The sequence below is a fragment of the Chrysemys picta genome, chromosome 25 (assembly GCF_011386835.1).
Source record: "Chrysemys picta bellii isolate R12L10 chromosome 25, ASM1138683v2, whole genome shotgun sequence".
NCBI lineage: Eukaryota > Metazoa > Chordata > Testudines > Emydidae > Chrysemys > Chrysemys picta.
This window is the reverse complement of record NC_088815.1, coordinates 15,803,509-15,829,803: the sequence shown is the minus strand read 5'-3', so window position 1 is coordinate 15,829,803 and position 26,295 is coordinate 15,803,509. Positions and strand designations below refer to the sequence as shown.

At 62.5% G+C, this 26,295-nt stretch overlaps 1 protein-coding gene across 7 annotated transcripts in view; it reads right to left on the bottom strand.

The window, feature by feature from the left end:
- The window catches only part of PDE4C (phosphodiesterase 4C), a 107,038-nt gene that overhangs the window by 21,157 nt on the left and 59,586 nt on the right, over positions 1 to 26,295 (bottom strand). Inside the window, exon 1 of one of the 7 annotated variants that reach the window (XM_005279008.5) lies at positions 18,198 to 19,137. The exons of 5 other annotated variants lie outside the window; for them this stretch is intronic. In XM_005279008.5, the coding sequence (XP_005279065.2) occupies positions 18,198 to 18,346 (149 nt within the window). In that variant the 5' untranslated portion in view covers positions 18,347 to 19,137. Of the gene's footprint in view, positions 1 to 6,654; positions 7,289 to 18,197; positions 19,138 to 26,295 lie in introns of those variants that run through there. One more of the 7 variants, XM_005279004.5, reaches the window with a different exon arrangement.

Genomic DNA, 26,295 nt, shown 5'->3' with positions numbered 1-26,295 from the left:
TTCCCACCCCCATACCTCTGGGGTTCCAACTGGGCTGTGGTCTTCTCCCAGCGCTCCAGTCTGGAGGTCTGTGCTTTGGGCTCTCTTGGTTTAGAGCCGCCCTTTTAACCTTGGCCACCCTCTGGAAAGGATCCTTTATGCTGGGCAAGGGTCCTAAAGCTCTTTTCCCCTTGTCCCAGGCCTTCCTCCCCCTCTGACAGGGGTCACAGGATCCGCAGTACTGTCGGACAGTAACAAAGACCCCAGGCCAGTAAAAGCTCCGTAGCAGCCTCTGCTGGGTACGCCAGGTTCCCTGGTGCCCTGAGAGGGGAATGTCATGGGCCCGGCACAGCAGCTGGCGGCGATACTTCTGGGGTACCACCAGCTGCCTCCTGATCCCCCCTGACTCCATTTTCCCTGGGGGAGCCCATTCTCGGTACAGGAACCCCTTCTCCCACAGGAACCTTTTCCGGCCACCTCGTTCCATGGTCTGTACCGCATTGAGGTCGGCCAGGTCCCTTATCTTCCGCAAGGAGGGGTCTCTCTGTAACTCGGCCTGGAACTCAGCAGCTGGGACAGGGATGGCCACCTGCTCTTTCTCGCCCGCTGGGTCCGAAGCTGCAGCCTCCCTGAGCCGCGTCCCTGGGCGTTCCCTCCCCACCAGGTTAGGGTCCTGCGCCTCAGGCAAGGCACCCCCCCCAAGGCCAGGGCGCAGGGCCCCTCGCCGGCTCTGACTGCGGGTCACAACCAGTGCCTTTTGGGGGTTGCTTGGCCAGTTCTCCAGGTCCCCCCCCATCAATACCTCAGTGGGCAGATACGGGTGTACCCCCACATCCTTGGGGCCCTCCTTGGCCCCCCACTTCAGGTGTACCCTTGCCACGGGCACTTTGACTGGTGTTCCGCCCACCCCCGTCAGGGTCAGGTAGGAGTTGGGCACCACCTGATCTGGGGCCACCACCTCGGGCCGGGCCAGCGTCACCTCTGCGCCCGTATCCCAGTATCCATTGACCTTCCTCCCATCCACCTCCAGGGGAACAAGGTACTCTCTCCGGAGGGACAGCCCCGCGCCCACCGTATAAACCAAAAACCCTGAGTCTGGGGCATCCAGCCCCCTAGAGGAGCTGGCCTGGGGCCCTTCTCTCTCTTGAGCAGTTGATAAGCTGCCAGCCCCTCTTGCGTGAGAAGCCTGCCCCTCGTCCGTCTGGGCCTCTACCAAGTTAACCCTATGCGGGTTCGGTCTGCTCAGTCTGTCCTTGAGCTTGGGGCACTGGGCCCGAACGTGGCCTCTTCGGCCGCAGTAATAGCAGCTCATGTCCTGTGGGTCCCCTCGAGCCGGTCGGTTGTCCCTGACGCTGGGCATTCCCCGTGGGAGGGGATTCCCCATATTCCCTCTTTGGGAGGTCCCAGGGTGACTCTCTCTCTGCATCACGGCGGGCCTGTTCCTTTGGGGCTCCTCCCTGCCACCCCCTGACCGGCTCTTTACAAACTCATCAGCCAGCTGCCCGGCGTGTCGCGGGTTCTCTGGCTTTCTGTCCACCAACCACAGCCTCAGGTCGGATGGGCACCGCTCATACAGTTGCTCCAGTACCAGCAGTTTAATCAGGTCCTCCTTCGTCTGGGCCCCACCAGCCCACTTGCTGGCGTATCTTTCCATGCGGACGGCTAGTTGCAGATATGAGATCTCAGGGGTTTTATCTTGACTCCGGAACCTTCCCCGGTACATCTCAGGAGTCAGCCCAAACTCACGTAGCAGGGCCTTTTTGAATAGTTCGTAGTCCCCTTTCTCTGCCTCTCCCAGTTGGCGGTACAATGCCACGGATTTGGGGTCCAGTAAGGGGGTAAGGACCCGGAGTCTGTCCGCGGGATCAACCCGGTGCAGCTCGCAGGCCGTCTCAAAGGCCTCCAGGAAGTCATCCATGTCCTCCCCCTCCTTGTATGGGGCCATGATGCACTTATCAAAGCTCCGTGCAGTCCTGGGTCCCCCCTCACTCACCGCAGCCGGGGGTTCGCTGCCCCTCAGTCTCGCCAGTTCCAGTTCATGCTGACGCTGTCTCTCATTCTCCTGTCTCTGTCTCTCTTCATGCTGTCTTTGTCTCTCTTTCTCCTCCCGTTCATGCTGACGCTGTCTCTCTTCATGCTGTCTCTGTTGTTCACGATCCTCCAGCTCCCTCAGTTTTAGCTCTTTCTCCCATTCCAGCCAATTCCGCTCCCCGGATGCCGAACGTCGCCGGGAGGATCCTCTGCTGGCCGGCGAGCTTCGCCGGGGGGACCCCCTGCTGGCCGGGGGGGTCACGGCGCCTTCGGTATTTGCTGGGCTCCTCCCCACCCTTCCCCTAGGCATAGGAAGGAGGGGTCTCGGGAAGCCCTCAGCAGCGGGCTGACCACTCCCAGCTGGGACAGACACTGGTGCCTGCGCTGCATTTGCCAGGCTGCTTCCCTGAGACACAGGGATCAGTTCATTCGCGCGATCTTCCGCCTCCAGCTGGGCAATGAGCTGTTCTTTGGTGAGCCTCCCAATGCGCAGCCGCCTCTGCTTGCACAGCTCCACCAGGTCGCTCTTAAGCCGCTTGGCATACATCTTCCTGCTGGCCACTCACCGGCCTGTGTGCTCACAGCTCCCCCCAGTTCCCAGGGGGACCCCTAGTGTGCCAGCCCTTCTCGAGGTCACCACCTCTCTGCCAGGGTCGAGCTGCAGACTCCTCCGCCCCTGGGACCACTCGCTGCGATCCCCCCAGGGGACCCTGTTACTGCAAAAGTCCTTCTCGCTGGTCACACACTCCCAGGGGTAATAACCGTCTCTCTCCCACTCTTCAGCGTGCCTGGTCCCCGTCAATCCCCCTTCGTTTTACTGCTCCCCAGTCACTTACTGCAGGAAGCGCCGTCCACGGGGTGCAGTAGATCCCACCGCTGCCACCAGTTGTCACGGAGTATTGGGGGACTCAGGGCCCTGCACCCCCGGCTTCCTGCGATTCACCATGACTCTCAGCCAGCCAGTAAAGCAGAAGGTTTATTTGGATGACAGGAATACAGTCCAAGACAGGTCTTGCAGGCACAGACAACAGGGCCCCCCTCAGTTAGGTCCAGCTTGGGGTCCCAGGGCATGCCAGCCCACCCCCCTTGGGGGGTCAGAGCCATCTCTGCCTCCCAGCCATCTCTCCAGCCTCCTTCCCGCCTGCTTCCAGCACTCTGCCTTCAGCGACCCCTCCCACAGCCTTTGTTCAGTTTCCCGGGCCCCGGAGTCATCTGACCTCCAACCCCCTCCTGGGTTCTCATGTTACAAGCTCAGGTATGTTCCCTTGGGCCGGCTCCCATCCCCCGATGCAGACCATCCTAGTCACACTCCCCTGTCAGCATTCACACACCCCAGCAAGAACAGTCCCAGTTCGTCACACTGGGGTGACTGTCACAACGCCTGCTTGCTGCTGGCTCTGTGGCTGATACCCCCACGGCGGGCGACCCCCATGGCAATGAGATGCTGTGGGCAGCCCTAGCTCTCGAGTGTAACCCTACAATTGCAGAGCACCCCGGTTTGTAGCACCCCTACTCCCAGCCCCACGCCGGCCCCCCAGCACCCACAGCACTGCAGCATAAGGCCCAGACACATGGGGCTAAGAGTTCCAGGCCCAGCCCCCTGCAGTGCCCATCTACCCCCTACCCCCACAGCGCTGCAACCCCCCAGCCCTACTGCCACTGGCCCATCTCTGGGCCCCCTGGGGCAGGGCAGGCATCCTGCCCATCTCACAAGGTGGGCTCCGCTCTGGCAGAGGAAACGGATTGTTTGCATCCGAGGGGAGCGGGGTCCTGGCTGTGGGAGCAGCAGTGGGGTGGGTGCAGATCTGGACCATGCAGTGACGCTGGGGGACGGTGCCCAGGCCTGTGCCTTGCTGAATGGGCAGGTTCTTACAGAGCTACAAACAGGGACCAGGCCTGGCCCCTGGGCCTGCTACGTGCTGCTCCCCCCTGCCTGAACCTCATCTACCCGGATTCCTGCACTCGGCCAGAAGCCAGCACGGCTGCCACCCCCTAGCGCAGGGCTGGGAGCCGTGCTGGGGCAGCTTAGGCTGGTGGGGAGGCCAGGAAGGGCTCTGTGCAGCCAGACTCCAGCCAGATACAGCGTTCGTCTAGTGCACGTGTAGCAAGAGGGAATGAAGTGCAGTCAAGTGCACAGAGCAAGGGCCTGGAAGCCAGGACTCCTGGGTCCTATTACGAGCTCTACCACTGACTCACTAGGCCGCCTTCTGCCTCAGTTTCCCGGTTTGTGTAAACAGAGGTAGTGAGATTCACCCGCCACTCATGACCATCTGGGGTGTGCTTTAAGCCCCCTGCAGAAGGCAGCTCTCCAAGGGCCCCGTCCAAAGCCTGCTCCATGGAGACACTCCCGGCAGTCCTGCAGGCTGGGCACCAGGCCCCCACGATCCCCGCTAGAGACAGCTGCAAAGAGCCCGGCTCTGTGGACGGAGCAGGGACCCACGAAGGGGCTCGGTGCTGCGAGCCCCAGCTCTGCCCCCGCCCGACCAAAGGCAATGGTGCTGGTAGCGCTGCCCAAGGCACACCCCTGTGCCAGCACATCCCCCATGCCGGAGCCACCTGCAGCAGCAGCGCCGACCTTGGGAAGACGAGGTCAGCGCAGCCGAATGCTGCTCTAACAGCTGCTCAATAGGATTTTCCAGCAGCAGCTGCTGCCCCCACTTGGGGATGGAGTCAGGAGCCCCCATTCCCATCGACTGGCCCAGCTCGGCTAATCAGCGCACTTGTCTCCTTCCCTGCAGGAAGGTCACAGCCGTGGGGGCGGGGGGGAGCAATGGGCTTGGCCGAGCCATGGCCCATCCAGAGGGCTGGTTCACTGGGGTTTGTAGGAACCTGCGTGTCTGTTGCACGCCCCACACTGCCTGTCCCAAGGAGAGGCAGGGAGCTGGGTAGCAGCTCCCCCATGGTAGCGTGGGACAAACTCTCCAGGGAGCTGGCGAGCTCCGGCTGGGTTTGGTTTGGCTCAGCCCCGAGGCCAGGGCACTGGGCTCTAGCCTGCCCAGCTCAGATTCTCCCGGCCGTGAAAACAGCCCTTCAACATCTCACTGCTGGGACGCATGTCCCCACCTTCAGCCGGTCTTGTCCCTTCCTTACCGTCACCCCATACTCCCAACACATCCCCCGGGCAAGCCCCGCTCCAGTTCTCGTGCCCACCCTTGTTGATGGCTAAAGCTGCATATGGAAACGCAGCCCCCACTGGGGAGCTGAGCTGAGAACCGTCCCCACCCCCTCGACGGTGCAATGCCAAGGCCCGGGGCCGCTTTTCAGCAGCACGGCCATTTCCTGGATGCTGACAACGGCATTATTTGCTTTGGCCTGAGCTGCTCGTCCTCCTCGCAGGACGCCTGCCCCTCCGAAGGATGCTGGGAGGTGGAAAAGGCATGGCAGCGTGGAGTGGCTCGCGTCAGCTGGTTTGGAGATGGAGGGGGCCCCAGGAGGGGCTGAGAATTGTTGAGGAGCAGTGGGGGTGTCAGGGAGCAGCGGAGAGAGAAGGCCCAGCTCCTGCTCTGCCGGCGATACAGAATTTACCCATTTGTCAATGGAAAAAGCCCTCGACGCCATCACTTCCACAAAGCAATAGCGACTAGCGGAGTAGGCTGATAACATCTGCCGCTGAGCCCAGCTGGGAGGGGTTGCAAGCACTTGGGAGGACAGGGCTACAATTCCAGTCCTATCGATAGCACAGGGAAATCTGGGCTCTGGCCCCATGGAGACATTCGCCTGATGGGAACACTCCCCTCAGTGAAGGCGTAACCCCACCTGAAATCAGAGCCGGTGGGCACTGCCCTTCCCAGCTCCCTGGCTTCCCATGGGCTCAGAGACACCGGCTGGACCTTCAGTCCCTGTCTCCTCAGAGGTGTGCAGTGCAGGACTCCACGGCCCAGCCCCTGCCCAGCACGCTGACCACCCTGGGAATCCTCTGTCACTAACGGGGCGTTCATCCAGGCCCTGCTCCCCGCCACGCCCCGCCACGGCTCCCTTCAGCCTGCAGCGTTCCCATGGCGCTAGCCGGGGCATGCGGAAAGGCAGCCGGCACGTCCCAGTAACCAGTCGTGGGGACCGGCTGCGCCGCAGGATGTGGGGCTGAGCAAGCAGGGTCGGGGATGGGCTTTGCTGCAGCTCGGGTGGGGAGGGCCAGGGGGGCCATGTCTTGCCCGGGCCCGTTGGTAGCTTTCCAGGGCTGTAAACGTGCCCAGACGCCCTGCTCTCGCCCCACCCAGCAACCGCTGCCCTGCCCCTCCCCCCCCCAGTCCAGGTCACACCTGGCTGGGGGAGCTGGGTGCAGAGCGCACCTTACCCCCTGCGCCTTCTCCCCTCCGAACGCGCCCGGAGCTCGCTAACGGGCAGCCAGCCCCCGCTCTGCCTCCTTGCCCCATCAGTCCCAGGAGGGGCTGGAGCCAGGGACTGTCCCCAGCTGCCCCCCAAGTGCCTCGAAAGGCAGCACTGCCAGAGAGAGCCACTCAGGGCGCGCCGAGGCAGCCAACAAGCAATGGGGTCCCCCGTCCCCAGGCTGGTTCTTTCGCACACAGCCCATCGCCGGAGCCTGCCCTGAGGTCTATGGGCTGGCAGTGTCAGCAGCCGGCCGGCCCGAGCTGGGCTGGCCCTGGGATCTGAGCCCAGTGGGCACCCGGCAAGCGGCGCAGTTACCGTCTGTGCTTCTGCGCGATGTCGATGGGCCGGTTGACGGCGCGGGGCGAGCCGGCCAGGTGCCCGTTGCAGACCATAAGGGCACAATCTGCCAGGGCCACGGAGCCACAGCTTGTGGGCAGGCTCATCCTGTCCTGTGCCCTCCAGCTGCTCCCACGCCAGCAGGGCCAGGCCCCTGCACACCTGCAGGGAGAGCGGGTCTTCTCCTCTAGCGCGGGGGCCTGGCCCGAGACTCCCATGGGCCGCCCTGTGGCACCGCCAGCACTGCGTCCGTGGCTAGCTCCCCACAGCGCCTTCCGCTGCACCCCTAGGTCTAGGGGGCTCTGTGGAGCTGCAGCCCAGGGTGGGCTGGGCATGGGCACCTCGCCATGCTGCGCCCAGCTGCCCTCTGCCTCTCTGCTCCCACGAAGCGGCTCCACACAGCCATGGCTGGCTCTCCCTGCGTGTCCCCTCTCCACACTGGCGAGGGGGCCGGCTCCCCCAGGCCGGCTGCAGGCTCAGATGCACACCCCCCCCCCTCCGGTGGCTGGCTTGGCTTTGCCTTGCTCTGCCCCAGAAGTTCCTTCCCTCTGCCCTGCTGCTCCCCCTGCCAGCAACCGGCACAGGACCCTCTGCGAGCCCAGCTCGCCAGCTCCGCGTGATGTCACTGGGGGGAGGAGGGAGGGGCCAGCTGGCACGTTCAGCTCTCTGCAAATATTTCCCTTTAACTCCTTCCAGCCCAGCATGTGCCCTGCTGGCTTCTGCCCACGTCCGCTCCCTGGCGCGCCCCCGGGGCACGTCTGGCACAGGCTGCCTCGTGCCCCAGGGACCAGCGCGCCAGAGTGCAGGAAACGGAGCTGTCGCTGGGCAGACCCACTCTTGGAACCAGCAGGCGAGGAGTTAACATAAGACGGGCTGGGGCCATGGGGGCTGGATACCACCTGGCAGCAGGGTAATGACATGGTGGTTCCAGGCACGGCAGCCTTCTTGCCCCAGTGACCGTGACAGGCAAATCCACCTCCCCCAGGTGGGGGCCCACGGTTCGTGTCCGGACACAGACGTGGGGCTCCAGGGGACAACAGGAAGGATTTCACACACACACACCCCCGGGGTGAGACAACCGCTGCCCCAGCCCTTTGCTCAAAGCCCCAAATCCGCCCCCCTTCCCCAGAGCCGCAGCTGAGCCTGTCCAGGACTGGGAAGTGACGCTCTGCTCTGCTCTCCAGCCCCCACGACCGTCACGTCTGAGACCCTCGCCACATGGGACACATTTCCCATCACTCCCCGGCTGAGGCAGGGCTGTGAGCCCCAGGAGGCAAGTGGGGAACTGACGCACAGAATCAGCAGCTGGTCCACACTCCCGAGTCCCACGCGGGGCCCTACCCACCGGGCCAGCCGGCCTCTCACCCCTCTGCCCTGCTGGGCTCGCTGCACGGTGCTTTGCGGAGCCAAAGGGCTGCTCCTTTACCCCACCACATCAGTTTAGAGGCAATGGCAGCGGAAGCAGCCCAACGCCGTGTGTGGTCGCTGCTTAGGGTGGGGTGACTGTTCCCACGGAGTGACGGGGTGATGCCGCGCTGGGGGGTCTGACATGGAGCAGTGTCGGGGGGCCCTGGTCAGACAGCACCCTTGGCACAGCGCAGAATGGTGCTTCCAAGCCCCAGGGCCTTTCCCTGGCATTTCACACAGACACAGGTCTGGCTCCTGCTGACGTTTCCAACGGTCCTTCGGCATGGGCGAGTGGGTAGACGGACCCCAGCCTAGCACCTGATGACCTGGGTCCAAGTCCCTGCTCTGCCACAGGCTTCCTGTGGGGACCCTGGGCGCTGTGCTTCAGTTCCCATCTGCCCGGGGGTAACTGCCTGGCCCGGCCTCCCGGGAGGCTGGGAGGATAAACACGGTGAAGACCGTGAGGTTGTAGCAGCAGCACCTACCCAGCCTGGCCTCAGTTTCCTCGCAGTGCCGGGGCTGATCACCTGTCCGCACTCTCTCCCAGGGCAAGTGGCCGGCCAGCTAGCCCAGGCGCACAGACCTGGAGCCGGGCCCAAGGCTCAGAGCAATTCTTTAGGCAAAACCACCCAAAGAAAACAGCTCCTCTGCCCACCCTGGGCTTGGCTCAGCTTTCCCGGTAGGAGCCCAGCTCCTAAGGTCTGAGGGACTGAGCGTCCTCTGCCCTTCCCAGCCGGGTCGGGCCAAGGAGCCGTAAAGGGGCAGGCCGTGCACCTCCCAGTTCTTCACTGCAGCAGCAGTAACAATAGCAGCGCCTCGCAGCCCCTGCTCTCCTCCTCCGGACCCCGGGAGGGGCTCTGCAGACAGAACTGCCCTCCGCAGGGCTCTGCGGGGCGAAGTAGGAGAGGCTCCAAACTGGGCAAGCGTGGCAGCTGCGCTGGTGTGTTACTGGGCGAGAGCAGAGCATGCAGGAGAGTTCCCCTCGGAGCTGGGCCTGCCAGCGATACCCCCGGTGATTGAGACAGGCAGTGTTGTGGAGCATCAGCCGAACAGCCACCCGGGCGTGGCCCAGACTGGCGGGAGAGAGAAACAAGACTTCCCCTTAACTCCCCTTTCCAGTCACCCTAGGAGCCATTTGTAACTCCAGCGGGTGCAAACAGTCAGACAGAAATGGGGTGGGATTTACTTAGCTGAACTGGGGTTTTTAATGGCCATGTGCTGCCGGGGCGTCACGGGAAAGGCAGCGTCTCCTTCGCACCAGGCTGGGGCCCTGGGTCAAAGGAAGCGGTGTCCCCAGCTGTGGCACCAACACCACTTCTGCAGAACCTGGGTGCTCCGGAGAAATCTCCTCCCCTTGGCCTGGCTAGCGGCGAGCTCGGATCGGACCAGACACAAGCCAGCAGAGCTGCAGGGCTGTCAGCTAACGGGTTTGTTTAGCTTTTCCTGCATGCCGCTGAATTTCCTTATGGCCATCGATAAAACAAAGTATCATGAGGAAAACCAAACGCAGACAGGTGCAGGCAAACCCCAAGGGACCGCCAGAGCAGGGGGGCCTGAGAGCCCCTCTCCCGCTCACAGCGTCTGCCTTTGCCCATGGCCCATTCTGCTCCCCCATCACAGACACACCCAGCTCCTGGCATGGGTGCCGCCCGGGATGTCTCCAGCCAAGATGCCAGGGCAGAGTCTAGGCTCTGAGCAAAATCCAGCCCTGTAATATTTGCTCCAAGCGGCTGGGTCCCTCCCACAGGCCAGAAGTCAGCGCTGGGGTAGGGGGTGGGACAGTATTTGATTTGAAGGCGTCTAACCTCCCAAACCATGTGTAGGTGCAAGAACCAACCCAAGCCTGCCAGGCCCCCCTGGCTGGGTGTTATCCCCGCTCCAGTTCAGCACAGAGACTATTTAATCTCTGCACAGCTGCCTTTCACTGGTACCATTTCTACACCCAATGTGAATGGTCTGGCAGGGAGGGGCATCCCCTGTCCTGGGCCCATCCGGACTCTGGGAGCAGCTCATGGTCCTGGCAGACCCCTCCTGACAGCCTTGCTCCAGCCGTCTCTGGAATGCCAGGCAGACTCCTGTGTGCCCGATGCTCACTGCAGAACACGCGTGCTGGCAAGGCAGGATGGCGTGCGCCTCCGTCGAGGAATGGAGCTGGCACAAGCCCCTGGACCAGCACGGGTTTGACTGGAGTGGCATGTTTACCAATGCGCACGGTGCACAGACGGTCTCCCCGCTGGAGAAAGGGAGCTGCAGGCGCTCTGAGATAGAAGAGGGCTGTCTGGATTCACAGGATTCATTCACACTGCAAATAAAAGGTGTGTTCATAACCCACGTGAGCCAACTCGGGTTAGAACAGCAGGGAAAACACAGCACTCAGCTGTCCCCTCGGGTGAGCAGCTGGAGTTAATCAGAGCAGCTCCAGGGGCTGACACCTCGAATTGCAGCGCAGCTCATGGGGTTACGAACACGACTTTTATTTGCAGTGTGGACATTGCAGACTGGGCACCTGCTAGAGCCCCCCCAGCCGGGCTCCTCGTGGTACCTGACTGCACCCCCACTCAGTGCGTCCCCGGGGCTGCCCCACAGCCACGCGCTCAGCGGGAAGGGGGGATGCAGGGGGGTTAGTTCTGAGCTCATTCTCCTTTCTCCAGCAGTGGAAGAGACCCAGGGCCACAGAGTCGTGCCAAGCACCTTCCATCAGCATGAAAGGTGAGCTAAGGACCCACGGCCCGGCAAGGCTGCTGGCCTTGTGTGACGGGGAAGCCATCCCCACGGCCTGTGCTCCACCAAAGCCTGCACAGGTCCTGCCAGGCTCCTCTCCAGCTGGTTTCCAGCCATCACTGTGACAGAAACGGGGCAGCTCAGAACCGCGCTCAGAGAAAACGTCAGGAAGGTTTCCTGGCCTGGCCCGGCCCAGCACCCCTGTGGCTCTCGCTTTCCCATCTGCTCCCTGCCAGATCCCAGCCTGGCTTCCGTTTCCATGGTGTCGTGAGAAAGTGCATAGCCCCGGGACATGGCCAAGGGAGCAGAGTAAGGAGGAAAGCCACCGGGCCGGGGGAATCCCAGCTTTGTGCCCGTGAAATCCCTCGCGACAGCCCCACTCACCGGGGCAGTGGCGGGTCCTCACACTGGGCCTGGGACGGCCACGCTGGCAAGTCACTTTCCTGCATGCCCATGTCCCCCCCTCCCCCCCCCCCCCCCCCCCCCCGCCACAAGGCCACAGTGCCAAGGGTCAAAGACTGCAGCCCTTGGGCTTGCAACAGCATCCTGGGCCCAGAGCCGAGCTCACCCTGCATCTGGAGCTCCCCCCAGGCCAGACCTGGCCCGGTTCTCCCTGCCAGTGCTGCCCAGCCTCACTCCAAGGGTAGCCGCGGTGGGCTCCCTGCCCTGCCCATCACAGCTGCAGGCCGGATCCCAGCTGCCCTGGTGCTGGGCGGACGTGCGTCACTGGAGCAGCTCCCAAATCGATTCAAGCATTGATCCACCCGTCCGTGCCAAGATGCGACCTTCAGCGACCTCCGTGAGCCAGCCGGCCCCAGACGCAGCCGGGGGCGGGGGGTGCTGAAGAGGCTCCATGCAGCTCTCATCTGCCTTGTTCTGAAGGCAATTAGAGGGAGGGCCCAGGCGGCCCCTGCCCCTCGCAGGAAGCCCAGGGGGGCAGCAGGCCGAGCAGGAGTGCTCTCCCTGCAGGCGGCTCCACACGCTCTGCTCTCTGGAGTCACAGCCGGTGCTCGATGGAGGTGGCTCATGGGTCCCATAGTGCCCATCTCTTCCCCGGGCGCCAACAGGATCCTTACAAACGTCTCCAGCCTGGGGGCTCCCAGCCCTTTTCTGGGGAGACGATTCCCCGGGCTCATACATCCTGCTGGCAGGGCGTCTTCCTTGGTACTTGTCGCTCCAGTTCCTCACCCTATGCCCCGGGTCTGTTCCACTCCCACTCGTCCTGGAGCTGTCCTGGGATGGGGCTGTCCTGGCCCAGCAGCGTGAGACCAGCAGGTGCCTGGCCGGGTTTGACGAAGTGGGACTGTTCTTAATGTTTCCTCTGAATACTGTGTGGGTGCCTCAGTTTCCTCATGCATTTCTTAAGTCTCTAGGTGGAGGGATAAAGGCCAGTGTGCATCAATCACTGACACTGTCTCCCTGGCAACAAATGGCCGGGGCCCTTCCTCCCCTGCAAGGGAATAGCTAAAGGTGAACAAAGAGATCAGGTGACCTCCTGGCCTGGGAAAGAGACAAAGCCCAGAGAAGGAGGGGCTGGAGCGGGGTTCAGTTGGGTGCTTACTGGGAACGGGGAAGGGAGTGCAGACAAGGGTGTCTGGCTCTCTGAACCCCATAATGGACCCGGCCGAGGGGTCCCGTTCAACGCTGTACCTACAAGCTCTGTTTTAGACTGTGTTACTGGCTGGCTAAGAGTCACATCTGACTGCGAAGTGGGAGTGCAGGACCTCTGGCTTCCCCAGGACCCCGCCTGGGCGGACTCGCTGTGGGAAGCGCACGGAGGGGCATATGATGAATGCTCCCAGGAGAGACCCAGGAGGTGAAGCCGTGTGAGCTTCTTGCCCTGAAGACAGTCTGCTCCGAGGGAGAGGAGGTTCCCCAAAGTCCTGACTGGCTTTGTGGGGAGCAGTTCCAGAGCATCGCCCGGGGACTCCGTGACACCGGGCAGCACAGGAAGGTTTTTCCTCCCCTGAATACATAATAGCTCGGAGCAAACCACCAATCCCCCGCGCTCTCCTGGTCCATTGAACCGTCTGATTTCAGAACATCGAGACTTTTCACTTATGCAGACAGGCCTGCAGCCCAGCGTCCCCAGCGCTTCATTCATTCAGCATCTCTCTGCACATGAGGCAGAGGGGTTAAGATCTGCAGCAGAGCTGGGAACCCAGGAGTCCGGACTGCTTGCTAGAGCAGCCTGGGTGCGGGGTGGGGGTGTCATACTGGGCTGTCTGTTCGCCCGTCTTTGCAGCGAGCAGGTGACGCTGTGGGAGAGAGGTGCTGGGGGCATTATTAGGAGACCGATTTCCACAGCTCCCTCGGGTGCCGGAATGCAGCCGGAGCGTGTCGCAGAGAGGTCCAGAGATGCTGCAGCTAGCTCCATAGTAGCTGATTTGGCTCGCCCCGCTCTGTCCCAGGGCCCCGGGCCTCCCACATACAGATGGACCGGGAGGACAGGGACCCCCCACCCCATGGGAACCATCACTTAACCCCCCTTACCCTTCCATCTGTACCCCATGCAGGAGCGCCCCTGGACGGGGGAACAGCTGTCTGGCAGCATCCTCCCGGGAGCCAGAGGCAGGTGCCAGCAGCTGCAGTAACTTCAGCCACCCTGAACCGAGTGGCCCCAAGCCCAGAAAGATGAGCCATCCCCACCTCCCAGGGGGACCCAGGACAGCGAACCTGAGGCAGAGAAGAGAGAGGGTTCTGGGGAGGACGGGAGAAGGTGTTTGCCTTGCCCCAGCAGCAGCCAGCAGGTGGTCCCGGGTTCGTTCCAGGCTCCCGCATAAAATGGCTCCGTAACATTATTTTGTGCGTCCTCCCAACACGGCCACTTGCCGTGACAGTGGAACAAGAAGTGCCGCCTAGGTTACAGCCTGGTTCCGGGCCAAGAGAAACCGCTGCAGTCGCTCCTAGATAGGAAATTCTGGCTTCCAAGGGCAAGCAGGGCAGGCGCCACTGCTCTCCAACAGGCAGGGGCAGCACTCAGCCGCATCTGCCAGGCTGCCTGACAGCCCCGGGCACGGAAACCCCAGCCAGGCCGTGCCGGGCAGCCCCTGCCGAGAGGTGTAGCTCACCCTTAGCAGCCCCCTCCCCATTCTCTCCTCAGCATCGTGGCCCAGCATCGGGACGATGCCCATGGACCCTGTGTCCTCTCCGGCAGGATGCCCAGGTCCCAGCCCCTCCAGGGCCGGTCCTTGACACAACCAAGGTCCCGAGCAGTTGGTCAGACTGCGAGGGGAGAGACTGAGGGGCAAGAGAAGCCAGGCCACACGATTGCAGCGGGTGGGGGCTCAGGCCCCGCGCCGGGGTAAGACCAGGCCGGTGTTGATCCTTCAGGTTGTAGATGTGCAAAAGGAATGTGCGTGGCCAGGAACATGCTCCTCCGATGCCCCCAGTGCCCTCCCCTACTTCCGGCTCACAGACGCAGCCCCGGCACACAGAACCCCCTTGTGAAACGCACTGGAAGGGGGAAGTGTGTCTGGGCCACGGGCAGGCGAACAGCTCAGGGGAGATTGACCCAACAGCCCTGGCTTGGCAGGGAGATCAGTGAGTGTGAGCAGCTGGGGCTGTGCCCAGAGCCCTGGCAAAGGAGGTCACTGCATGCCCACAGCTACTGCCCCTGCAATGCCCCAGCTGGCGAAGCTACTGTCCAGCCAGAGGTGCCCCTGGCTTGGCAGAAAGGCCCCCGAGTCCGCAGAGACAGGCTCGCAGCAGCCCCCTGGTTCCCTGTGGAAGGAGAGAATCCCTGTGTCTCCTTGTCAGGCTAGTGATATTTGGGGTCTCCCTGGCTGCCCCCGCTGCTGGAGTCAGGGGGTGGGGGTGGGGGTGTCTCTCGCTGAAGAAAGAACAAGAAGTTTCTCCTCCTCCTGGTTGTCAAGCAAAGTTTGAAGTTGTGGGGCGGGGGCGACGCAGACGCTCAGAGACAGGTGAAGACCCGGAGCCCCCCGGTACGATCTGTCCAATGCTCCCGGCTCTGGGGCCAGACTCGTGATCTTTGCATGTTTGGGGCTGGCTGCTGAGCCCCCCGGCTCACAGTGATCTGTGGGGTGCAGTGTCCAGACCCCATTCCCTCCTCCTGCTGCCAGGCCGCGCCATGGGCTCCCAGCCAGCACAGCAGAGCCACCGCAAGGAATCGGACGAGACCGTGGAGAGGCTGAAGTCTGCGTCATTCTCTCTCGCCCGGATCTGACCTGATCCCGGGGACTCAGCCCTCCCCACCTGCGGGGCTGTTTCAGGCTCTGCCGAGCTCTCCGGAGCGGGGCTGAATGCAGCCACCATTCGCGCTGTGGGTGCCCAGCCAGGACGCCACATCCCTGGCCTCCAGCTGGAGCTGGCCACAGCCCTGGTGCCAGTTTGGCATGGCTTTGCCTTACTGACGGGCGGTGCTTTAAAAGCCAAAGGTCTCACTGCCCCTTATCACCTGCCGTGGTGTCACCGAGCCAGCGGGGCTCTCGCTCCGTGTCCTGCTTCCCATCTACACGGCCTGCGAGCTCCAGCACAAGGCCCCTCCCCGGCCCAAGGGCTGCCTGAGCCGGGCCCCGCGAGGCGTTTGGGCGCTGGGAGCCGCCCAGGGCAGAGCTGGTCCAGAGAATGGCCACTGGACGCAACGGCTGGAGCTGCCCAGGAACCATTGGGCACCTCCTGTCCAGAGGGACGTGGGGCTTGGGATCTCCCATTGCACCTCCTGCAGGGCGGGTTCCGCTCTCAGCAGGAGTTTGTCCGTCCGTCTGTCCATCTGAGAGGCTGCTCCCCACCGAACTCCTCCTGCCCAGGCTGGTCGAGTGCCCCCTGGCTTGGGGTTCCCAGCTCTCCACACCCAGGGCCTGGTGTGCAGGGGCGGAGCACCCACTGCCCCCAGGGAAGACCAACGGGCTGCAGGTGGCTCAGAATCCAGCAGCTCCCACTCAGAGCCACGGAGAAGCCGCCTCTCCCCGAGAGCAAGAATTTCTTGGAAGATTTGGTCCTAGGAGAGTGATGCTGTGGGGCAGACCCCCGCCGTAAAACAGGAGCAAGGGGGCTGACCCACGGCTGGACCAAGAGGGGCCAGTTCTTATTTCAAAAACCCAAGTAAGGTTCGCGGGAAACCAGTGCAGCCCCAAAGAATGTGGTGCAGCCCGGAGCCACTAGGTGTCAGCACAGACAGGCCAACGGAGACGCTGGCACAGTGTGGGGAGCCCGGTGCCCGAGGGCCGTGCCGCAGAGGTGCCAGGGGCACGCCGGGGCCCAGCACACTCGGGTCTTGGCACCGCGCCTTTCCCAGGAGACTAGTTGCTGAATTAAACATACTTTCCGTCCCATGCGATCTCCTTTGATGCTCACCGGCCAGCCTGGGCCCTGGGCCGGCCGTCCTGGGAGGTTTGTTTCCTCTATAAATAGCTCTTGTTGCCATTGCAAAGGGCTCAGCTGCTCACGTCCTGCCCCAGAGGCAGGGCAGCCCCGTGACCCCGCGCGTGAGGACCTGCTGGGCCAGCTCTGGGGCCGTCCTTCCTGCCCCCCGCCCCCCAGCTCGGGGATTCGTGGGGGAGAGAGAGCCCAGGAATGGAATGGTGCTGCCAGCATCACACGCTGCCTTACGCAGCCTGTCTGGAAACGTCACCGGGGCTGCGGGCCGGCGCCAGGCAGCATCTGCAGAGCAGTGGCCCAGGAGTGCAGCCGGCCACACGGCTTGTTTCACGTTCACTCACCAGGCCAACCCCTGCCTCACGTGGGCAGCTGCAGCTGCCTCCCCCACAGCCGGGCCCCTGCCGGGGGTGTGCAGTGGCCTTGGGAGAACAAGGCCTACTGCTGCCTGGCATCCACCATGCACCAATGTCCCTCCCAGAGCGCTCGCCACCTGCCCCTCCAGACTCCTCTGTGTGGGACATGCCAGTGCGCAGCCCAAGCAGGGGAGTGGCTGGGGTCAAAGGCCCCAACGTCCCCTGTGCTGCCATGCCATGCAGGCAGCACACAGAGGGCCAGGCTGGCGGGCAGCCTGTCCACCCGCTCAGCAGCCCCAAGGCCCTGGGCAGGGTGACGAGTGCCAAGGCCAGGGTGCAAAGCTAGGGCGTTTGCAGCTCGCGCCCTCCAGCCTGAGCGGCCCGGCTCTGCTCGGGCCTGGGGCTCTCGGCAGGTGCAGGTGGGAGCCGAGAGAATGCAGAGCTGGGGCATCAATGACCCCCCAGCCTTGCTGCATCCAGGGCTGCTGGCCCCTGCGTGTTAGCAGGGGTGGGGCTGGGCATGCTGGAGGCAGGGGAGATGATGGGGAAATGGTGGAGTCCCAGGGCTCCCCGCAGGTGCATAAGGAGAGGTGCAGGACCCAGCATCAGGCACCTGTGGCCCACCTGGCCTGCCCAGCTGGGGCATGACCGGGGGCGGGGGGGAGGGGGGCACAGGATCAGTCTGCTGCTTGTTTTCCTCTCTCTGTCGTAACAAACACCCTTTCTAGTTACATTCCCACATCTGCCGCGCAGCTGCCGCCCAGCTCCCAGACAGCCCGGCTCCTCCCAGATCCCCAGCACCCTCCATCCAGGCGGCCCGGCAGCCCGCTGGCCAGAGAGGGGCTGCCCTGGCCCCAGGCCTCTGCCAGGTGGAGTATGGAAGTAATCAGCCAGGCCAGGCAAACAAAGGTCCTTCAGCCAGCGGGAGGCTGGACTGGGACCTGCCCCGGTTCGCATAAGTGGGTGGAGGGTTCGATCCCCCAGAGCTGGAGCTGCCCAGCCTGGCCTGAGCCAGCTTTCCCCACTCAGCTCCTCCTGGCTCCCCGGCTCAGCCCCGCATCCCCTGTGCACCTGGCCTGCTGGGGGCTGGGCAGGGGGAACCCTCTGGCCCCACAGGGCCTTCGCCGGGGGAGAGGTGCCGGGGTTCCTGGCCTCAGAGCTGCTTTTGCTCAGGGCTGCAGGGTCCGAGCAGGGTTGATGCCAGCTCTGCGTGAGCCCCCCACGGTGCGCCAGGGAGCAGGACCAGCAGTGGGGAGCAGCCCCACACACCTGGCCTACAGGCACCTACCGAGCACCCGCCAAAGACAGCGCTTGGTTGGGGAACCAGCTCTGGACACCTCCTGGCATCACCCAAACACCCCAAGTTCTCTGTTCTTGTCAGCGCCCACCCATGGCTGGTACCTTGTGTCACCCACATAACGTGCAGAGCTGGGCTGGGGCCAGGGAGGCGGGGAAGGGAAGTGCCCCACGCCACACAGACAGGCCTAACTGCCCAGCCCATCTGCAGGCGCCTCTCAAAGTCTCCTAGTGAGTTCAGGTCTCAGCACCCTGCCAACCCAGGCTCTGCACATCGCCCTGCACTGGCCACCCTGCCCGGCTCCGTCCTGCCCGGCTCCGTCCTGCCCGACGGTGGGCAGCCCCCCACCTGCCCTGCCCGGCCCAGCCCTGCCCTGCCCGGCAGTGGGCAGCCCCAACCCTTACCAGAGGGGGTGAGCCACTGTAAAACGCCGCTGCATGCGGATGCTCTGGTTCATCATGAGTTTCCTGAAGAGGATGGGCGAGTTGCGGGGGGAGCTGCAGGGGGAGGCACTGGGGGAGGCCCCCGGGGAGCCATGCTTCGGGTTCAGCATTTCGGAGCCACAAATTAGCGTGTGTGGGGGGCCACATGCACAAGAGGCTCAGGCAGGCCTTCACCCTCCTGTTGAAAACTCTCCCCCCGGAAAATCACTTTGAGGGCTCCCCTGCCCACAGCGGGGCCCAGGCTGGCAGAGAGGGGGCGCGGGGGCCGCTGCCGTCACTTTCAGGCCATCAGTTTGATTGTGCGCAGAAGCTCTATGGAGGCTGCCTGCCCCTCTCTCGCTCTGGCTCCGCGCTGTGCTCTGGCTGAAGGTGAACGAGCGTGACCGGGGGGCCGGCGGGACGTTGCTACGCGGCTCCGTTTCCTGAGGGTCTCACAGCGCCGTCTCCCCGGGTCCCATTCAGAGAAGACAAACTGTCCGTTTGGTACAAAGCAGGAAGCGCATTGCAAACACAGCGCTCTTGCTCCCAGGGAAACTTTCCATTCCCCTCCCGTCCCTGCCTGGGAAATTAAACAACTGTCTGGCTCAGCAGATACTGAAATACGAAGCAAGCCCCCCTCGCTGCTCGGGTCTGGCACAGGGACGCTCGCTCCCTCGCCCGCTGCATGGACGAGCCGGGGCTTGCTGGGGCTCTCCGTGGAAGGGAGAAGCAGCGCAGCACCCCCAGCCTTGCTGCTCCCCCACTGGGCACTCAGCCCTTTCCCCGTCAGCAACAGCTCCGGCTGCCTCAACTGCGGAGACGTTAAACTGCACTGGAATCTGGGGCAGGACCGGGGAGACTTTCCCGGCTCAGGATCGTAAACCACAGGGGCTGGATCCTCGGCTGGTGTAAATCCAAAGACTTCAGTGCGGCTACGCCAGCGTATGCCCTCTGGGGAGCTGGCCCACTGGCTTCCCCTGGCACCAGCTTGCCCGGGGGAGGCTCAGCTCAAGGTGTCCCCTCGCTCTGCCAGCCGCAAGGGCAGCCCCCTTCATTCTCCCAACCCAGACGGGTTCCCCCCGTGCTCCTCCCCTGTTCCCCAGGCACCCCCAGAGAGGCCCGGCAAGGAGAGCAGTGGGGCAGAGCCCCTCCCTGGAGCACAGGCAATGGGTAGCCTGGCTGGGAGCGCTACACTGAATCATAGACTATCAGGGTTGGAAGGGACCTCAGGAGGTCATCTAGTCCAACCCCCTGCTCAAAGCAGGACCAATTCCCAACTAAATCATCCCACTGCGGCTTGCGCAAGCTTCATATACCACTTAAACATCCCACACAGCTGTGCCGGAAAAGGGACATCTCCAAACAGCCCCGCCAGCTGCAGCCAGGCGCAGCCCCACTAAGCAGAGTGGGAGCCCCACAGCCCAAGACAGCCCCCAGCCCTGCTCAGAACCTCCTCGCATGGCACTGCTGTACGGGGACGGGCCACACAGCAGCCTGCCCACCACAGCCTCCAGGCCATGCTGCTGGCCCAGGCCCCTTTCAGGAGCTCTGGGTCCCACCCCGCTCCAGCCTCCACCATCAGCGCCAGGCCCCAGGGCAGCGAGAAGAACACCTGAGCAGTGGGACCAGGCCCCAGGGCAGCGAGAAGAACACCTGAGCAGTGGGACCAGGCCCCAGGGCAGCGAGAAGAACACCTGAGCAGTGGGACCAGGCGACAGGGTTTCCGGGGTGGAGAGTCACTGGGGAGGGGGCAGGCAGCAGTGGGTCAGTGTCGCTCCCACGCAGGGAGATGCGCGATGTGGCTGTAGGCAGAGTCCCAGTGGCACAGCTGGGCAGCCGGGAGCGCATGTGGCTGGCTGGGCTGAGCGATCTCCAAGCCCCCAAGCCGGCACAGCCACCGGCTCCTCTGCTCCCAGCGCCGCTGGGAAACTCACCCCCTCTGGCTGTCTGCACCGGCTCAGGAACGGCTCCCTGCGTCAGCCGCAGCCCAGACCCCACGGCAGAGCCCAGCTGGGCTCCCGCCTGGCTGCTGCCCAGGAACCTGCAGGCCAAAGCCTTGTCCTTGCAAACCCTCTTGGGCAGCAGAAGCATTTCCACGGACCTCGCGCTGCAGCAGCCGCAGGGGCCCCACTCACACCGAGTTCGTACATCTGGGCTGTGGGTCAAGACAGACAAACCAACCAGACACGCTCGGCACCACCGGGCCTGGAGCGGTTAACACAGGAGGGCATGAAGGGATGGCTGCTTCCCTGCAGCCAGGAGCCCCTGGCCACCATCCATAGCATGTGGGGCCAGGAACCCCTCCCACCCCAGAGCGCTCGCTCTCTCTCTCTCTCTCTCTCTCTCTCTCTCACACACACACACACACACACACACACACACACACACACACACACACACAGACTGAACCCTGCTACCCTGCAGTGAAGGGGGAGTGTGTGTGTGACAAAGTGGGACTGTTCATAATGTGGTCTTTGAATGCTGAGTGGGGAGTGTTGGCCGGGGAGTTTGGCTGGGACTGTCTGCATTGGGGATGGGAGACTGGCCTTGAGGGAGGAGACCTGAGCACGTAACATGAGAACCAGGAAGGGGGTTGGCGGCCAGGTGACACCTTTGCCCGGAAAATGGACAAAGGCTGGGGGAGGAGCCGGGGGAGGCGGAGTGAGACGCTGGAGGGAGTTTCAGTTTGGAGCTGGCTGGGGAAATGGAGGGAGGGCCCAGACAGGGCTCTGGTCTTCCTGCCTCCCCAAGATGGACCTGACTTAGGGGTCCTGTTCTCTGTACCTACAAGCTCTGTTTTAGACCGTGCTCCTGTCGTCTAATAAACCTCTGTTTTACTAGCTGGCTGGGAGTCACGTCTGACTGCGGAGTTGGGGTGCAGGGCCCTCTGGCTTCCCCAGGACCCCGCCTGTAGGGACTCGCTGCAGGAAGTGCATGGAGGGGCAGGGGAGGCTGAATGCTCTGAGGCCAGACCCAGGAAGGTCAAAGCTTCGGAAGCGTCTTGCCTGAAGACAGTCTGCTCACAGAGGAGGCTCCCCCAGAGTCCTGTCTGGCTTCGTATGGAGCAGTTCCAGAGCATTGCCCGGGGACGCCGTGACAGGGAGCATTGCAGGCACTCAGCCTTGGAACTGGACTGGGGACCTGGGTTCCCACCTCACGACCCTTCCCAAGACCCAGGCCCCAGCACAATCCAGCCGTGGGGCCCCCGTTTCAGGAAGCTTGTACCGAAGCCCTGTCTCCACTGAACGTCTGCAGCTCAGATGACGCATCGTTAACTCACCAGCTCCCTGAAGGCGGAGAAGGCCCAGCTGGCTGTCACCCCCACCCCCCACCTACTGCCCTGCAGAACCATCACAGGAGGGTCCTCCAGTGCGTAATGGGAACTGGAAACTACCCTCACAGCCGGCACCAAGCGGCTCCCTGGGAGGCCGACTCAGCAGGGAGGCCACGGACAGACTGGGCCCTGGGAACTGAGCTCCCCACGGTTGCCATGTCTAACATGAGTCACAGGAACATCCCGCTCACGCCGTTCCCGGTGGCTGGGCAGCCGGGAGCGCACGTGGCTGGCTGGGCTGAGCGATCTCCAAGCCCCCAAGTCCGGACACAGCCCCTCGAGGACTGCGGCCCGGCAGGATCGAACCAGCCGCAGGCAGCCCTGCACCAGCCTCGTCGAGTTCTCTGAGCAGCAGGTAAAGGAGACCTGGTTGGCAGGATTTACTGGCCCTGGGGCCAGGCCTGGCAGCTGCAGCAGCAAGGGATGAAGTCCCAGCGCTGGATCCAAGCGCTCGAGGGGGAGCCTGCCACACGGGGAGAGCTGAGGACTCGGGGTGAGCTGCAGTGCCGCTGTGGGGTGGAACCTGCCCTCCCCGTCTGCTGGCAGGCAAAGCTGGGCACTGAACCCTGCTGTAACTCGGGGTGCTTGGGGCCTGGGAGCAGGGCAGCAAGAGACCCCACATTAGAGCATTCCCCCTGGGGGGACGCAAATACACAATGACCCAAACCTTCTAACTGCCTTTGGGCAGCCAGCTTGGCACCGCCTGCCCAGGAGAGATCAGCAGCCCCGTTTGGACGGCTCTGGTCCCCTGCTCCCTCTGGGCAGCTCTGGAGGGGGATCACGCAGCCAAACCCAGAAACCCCGGTGCAGGCAGCCCCCAGCACACGAGTGGCCGGATGCAAGGCTCTGACCCACTATCACCATCACAACGCACTGCTCTCGTGCCAGGCGCTTGCCTGGTGCTGCCAGGGCCAGGACTGAGAGAAGCCTCTGCCTGGAGAGTTTGCCAACTCCGCTACCTCCACTGGCAGTGCTCGGAGCTGCATCTTGGCACCTCACGTGACTCACCCTTGTACATGCACCCGGCAGGAGACAGCCCAGCTCTGCTGAGCTCCTCCCTGCGATCCCATTGGTGACTGGAAAAAGGCTAATGTAGTGCCCATCTTTAAAAAAGGGAAGGAGAAGGATCCGGGGAACTACAGTCCCTGGAAAAATCATGGAGCAGGTCCTCAAGGAATCAATTCCGAAGCATTTAGAGGATAGGAAAGTGATCAGGAACAGTCAGCATGGATTCACCAAGGGGAAGTCGTGCCTGACTAACCTAATTGCCTTCTATGACGAGATAACTGGCTCTGTGGATGAGGGGAAAGCAGTGGATGTGTTATTCCTTGACTTTAGTAAAGCCTTTGATACGGTCTCCCACAGTATTGTTGCCGGAAAGTTAAAGAAGTATGGGCTGGATGAATGGACTATAAGGTGGATAGAAAGCGGGCTAGATCGTCGGGCTCAATGGGTAGTGATCAACGGCTCCATGTCTAGTTGGCAGCCGGTTTCAAGCGGAGTGCCCCAAGGGTCGGTCCTGGGGCCGGTTTTGTTCAATATGTTCATTAATGATCTGGAGGATGGCATAGACTGCACTCTCAGCAAGTTTGCAGGTGACACTAAACTAGGAGGCGTGGTAGATACGCTGGAGGGTAGGGATAGGATACAGAGGGACCTAGATAAATTAGAGGATTGGGCCAAAAGAAATCTGATGAGGTTCAACAAGGACAAGTGCAGAGTCCTGCACTTAGGACGGAAGAATCCCATGCACTGCTACAGACTAGGGACTGAGTGGCTAGGCAGCAGTTCTGCAGAAAAGGACCTGGGGGTTACAGTGGACGAGAAGCTGGATATGAGTCAACAGTGTGCTCTTGTTGCCAAGAAGGCTAACGGCATTTTGGGCTGTATAAGTAGGGGCATTGCCAGCAGATCGAGGGATGTGATCATTGCCCTCTATTCGACATTGGTGAGGCCTCATCTGGAGTACTGTGTCCAGTTTTGGGCCCCACACTACAAGAAGGATGTGGAAAAATTGGAAAGAGTCCAGCGGAGGGCAACAAAAATGATTAGGGGGCTGGAGCACATGACTTAGGAGGAGAGGCTGAGGGAACTGGGGTTGTTTAGTCTCCAGAAGAGAAGAGTGAGGGGGGATTTGATAGCTGCCGTCAACTACCTGAAGGGGGTTCCAAAGAGGATGGAGCTCGGCTGTTCTCAGTGGTGGCAGATGACAGAACAAGGAGCAATGGTCTCAAGTTGCAGTGGAGGAGGTTTAGGTTGGATATTAGGAAAAACTTTTTCACTGGGAGGGTGGTGAAGCACTGGAATGCGTTACCTAGGGAGGTGGTGGAATCTCCTTCCTTAGAGGTTTTTAAGGCCCGGCTTGGCAAAGCCCTGGCTGGGATGATTTAGTTGGGGATTGGTCCTGCTTTGAGCAGGGGGTTGGACTAGATGACCTCCTGAGGTCCCTTCCAACTCTGAGATTCTATGATTAGGGTCCTTCCCCCCTGGCAGGGGGAGGTGGGGATCTTTGCCCAGGTTGCAAAACGGAACAAGGATTCAGGAAACAAAGTCTCTGGGGTTTGGCTGGTGAGAGTCACACTGATGAGAGCAATACAGGCCCCAGGACACTGACCGACTCCAGGGGGTCTCCAGTGTGTCTGGTAACCCCCTGCTCCACCCCTTGTGCCTCAGACACGTGCCCCCCCTTGACTCAGGCAAGGCCCTGGGAGGGCAGCTAAGATCTGGAGGATGGTTCTGGGCTCTAGATCGTTTCCCTCGCTCATCAGACCGTCCCCTCCATAGACTCATCAAGCTCAGGCTTGAAGCCAGTTCAGTTTTTTGTTCCCACTGCTCCAAAGCGTCACTCGGACGATGGGTAGAAACGTTTGTCTGGTGTCCTGGCCAGTTTATATCCATTTGTTCGCGTGCCACCATTGGCCCGTAACGTAAATCAATTCTTCAGTCATTGGGCACAAGCCCGAGTTTAGCGATTCATTAGAAATCCTGGCTATGGGCCTTGCAATTTCACGGGCCAGTTCCATTAAAATTCTTGGATAGAGATTTTCCGAGCCCCCCGCTTCGCTCCCATGAAGCTGTTTGAGTTTGGACTTCTGCCTCGGACTTGGTAATTTCTAACTCCGCATCCTCGTCCCCAGTAGGCGCCTGCCACAGTCCCCAGGCAGAACAGCCACAAAGAGTTTGTACTAACTAAAGCTACTCCGACTGCCAGCCCTGGCTGTATGTCTGGGTTTGTACAGCGCCTAGCGCCAGGGACCCATGGCCCGTGATTGGGGCCCTAGGAGGATCTACCCCAAAGTGAACCATAAACAGGGGTGGCCAATGGAAAGAGCTGAGGGTTTTGATGCTCCAGTGAAGGCCACTAGATGGCAGCACAGAGCTGACTTGCTTCCCCCTGCTGCCCAGAGCCTGGCTGCAGCTCTAGGACGCCAGGACTCAAACTCAGGCCCTCGCCGCGCGTAGCTGGCAGGGGCTGCTGGGCTGACGCGTGGGCCCCTCCGTGGCAGCAGCCTCGCCAGCTAGATCCATGTCCCTTGACCGCACTCCTGCCTGCTGCCCCTGCCCCCAAATCCCCACCCCACTCACCAGGGCCTGACTCCTAGGGCGGTGCCAGTTCTCCCAGCTCAGCATCTCGTGCAGCCACCCACCCCCGGCCCTGGGGGAGCGAGGGTCCAGCCGGACCCCGCAGTGCAGAGATGCCTCTGCCGTGCAGGTGCAGGGCTCCCTGGCTGGCACGGATGAAATCGGGGGGATAATTCAATGCCAATCTCAATGCCCAGGGAGCAGCGCAGCCCCTCCCCGCGGCTGGACCCTCAGCACCCCGAGCAGCCAAGCATGGATTAACGCAGACCCAATGTAAACACAGCGGGGCAGCCAGGGCAGGAGGGGCTGGCAGAGCAGGGCAGGGAACCCAGCACTTTCAGCCTTCCTCGGGGCAGCACAAGGCTGGCTGAACCTTTCCCCTTGCTGCCCAGTGACTGGAGCGGAATTCCTGTGTTCTTGGCATCACACCTCTCCGCCATAATGCTGACACCAGCTGGCGGGGCTGGGGGCCGTGGATGGAGGCAGGCGTGCTGGCTCAGGGATGGCTCTGTGACAGCTCCCATGGCCATGGGCTGGCAGCTCAGACACTGCGCAGACTGGGCAGAGGGGGACAGAAGCGGGCCAGGGTTTCAGCCTGTCGAGTCCCAGCTCTCCAGCTCGCAGGGCTGCACCATGCGGCAGGGAGAGAGCACAGGCACAGGCTGGCGTCAGGCTCCCTGACACGGGTGGGGAGTGGGCAGAGAAAGAGGGAGGCTAATAGATGCTGGGGAGAAACGCCGCGGGTGCTGTGAGGCTCAGCCCAGGTGATGCACAGAGACGCTGGGGGCTCTCGCCCCCCGTGTGCAGGGTGTCACTGAGCTGGGAGGGAGCAGGCCGCTGTGCGAGCCCCCTGGCCTGGGTGGGGGTGAGCGGGGCCTGTGCCAGGCAGTGGGGGAGATGCAGGGACAGTGACCGACTTGTTTAATTTGCACCAATGAGCCAGGCCATTTTTCAGGGAGCAGCAGCAGGTCCCGCAGCCCCTTCCTAAGGGCTAGTTATAGATGGGCGCTGTCCCCTGCTGGCAGCTCAGCCACGCATTGCAGGGACAGCGGGCAAGTGCAATCAAATTACCCTCTGGCTGCGGGGCCGCTTACCACTAACTGCCCTGGCCTCATGCCTCTTCATTCGCTCCTGATGGATGAGCAACAACCAGCCACGCCCCCA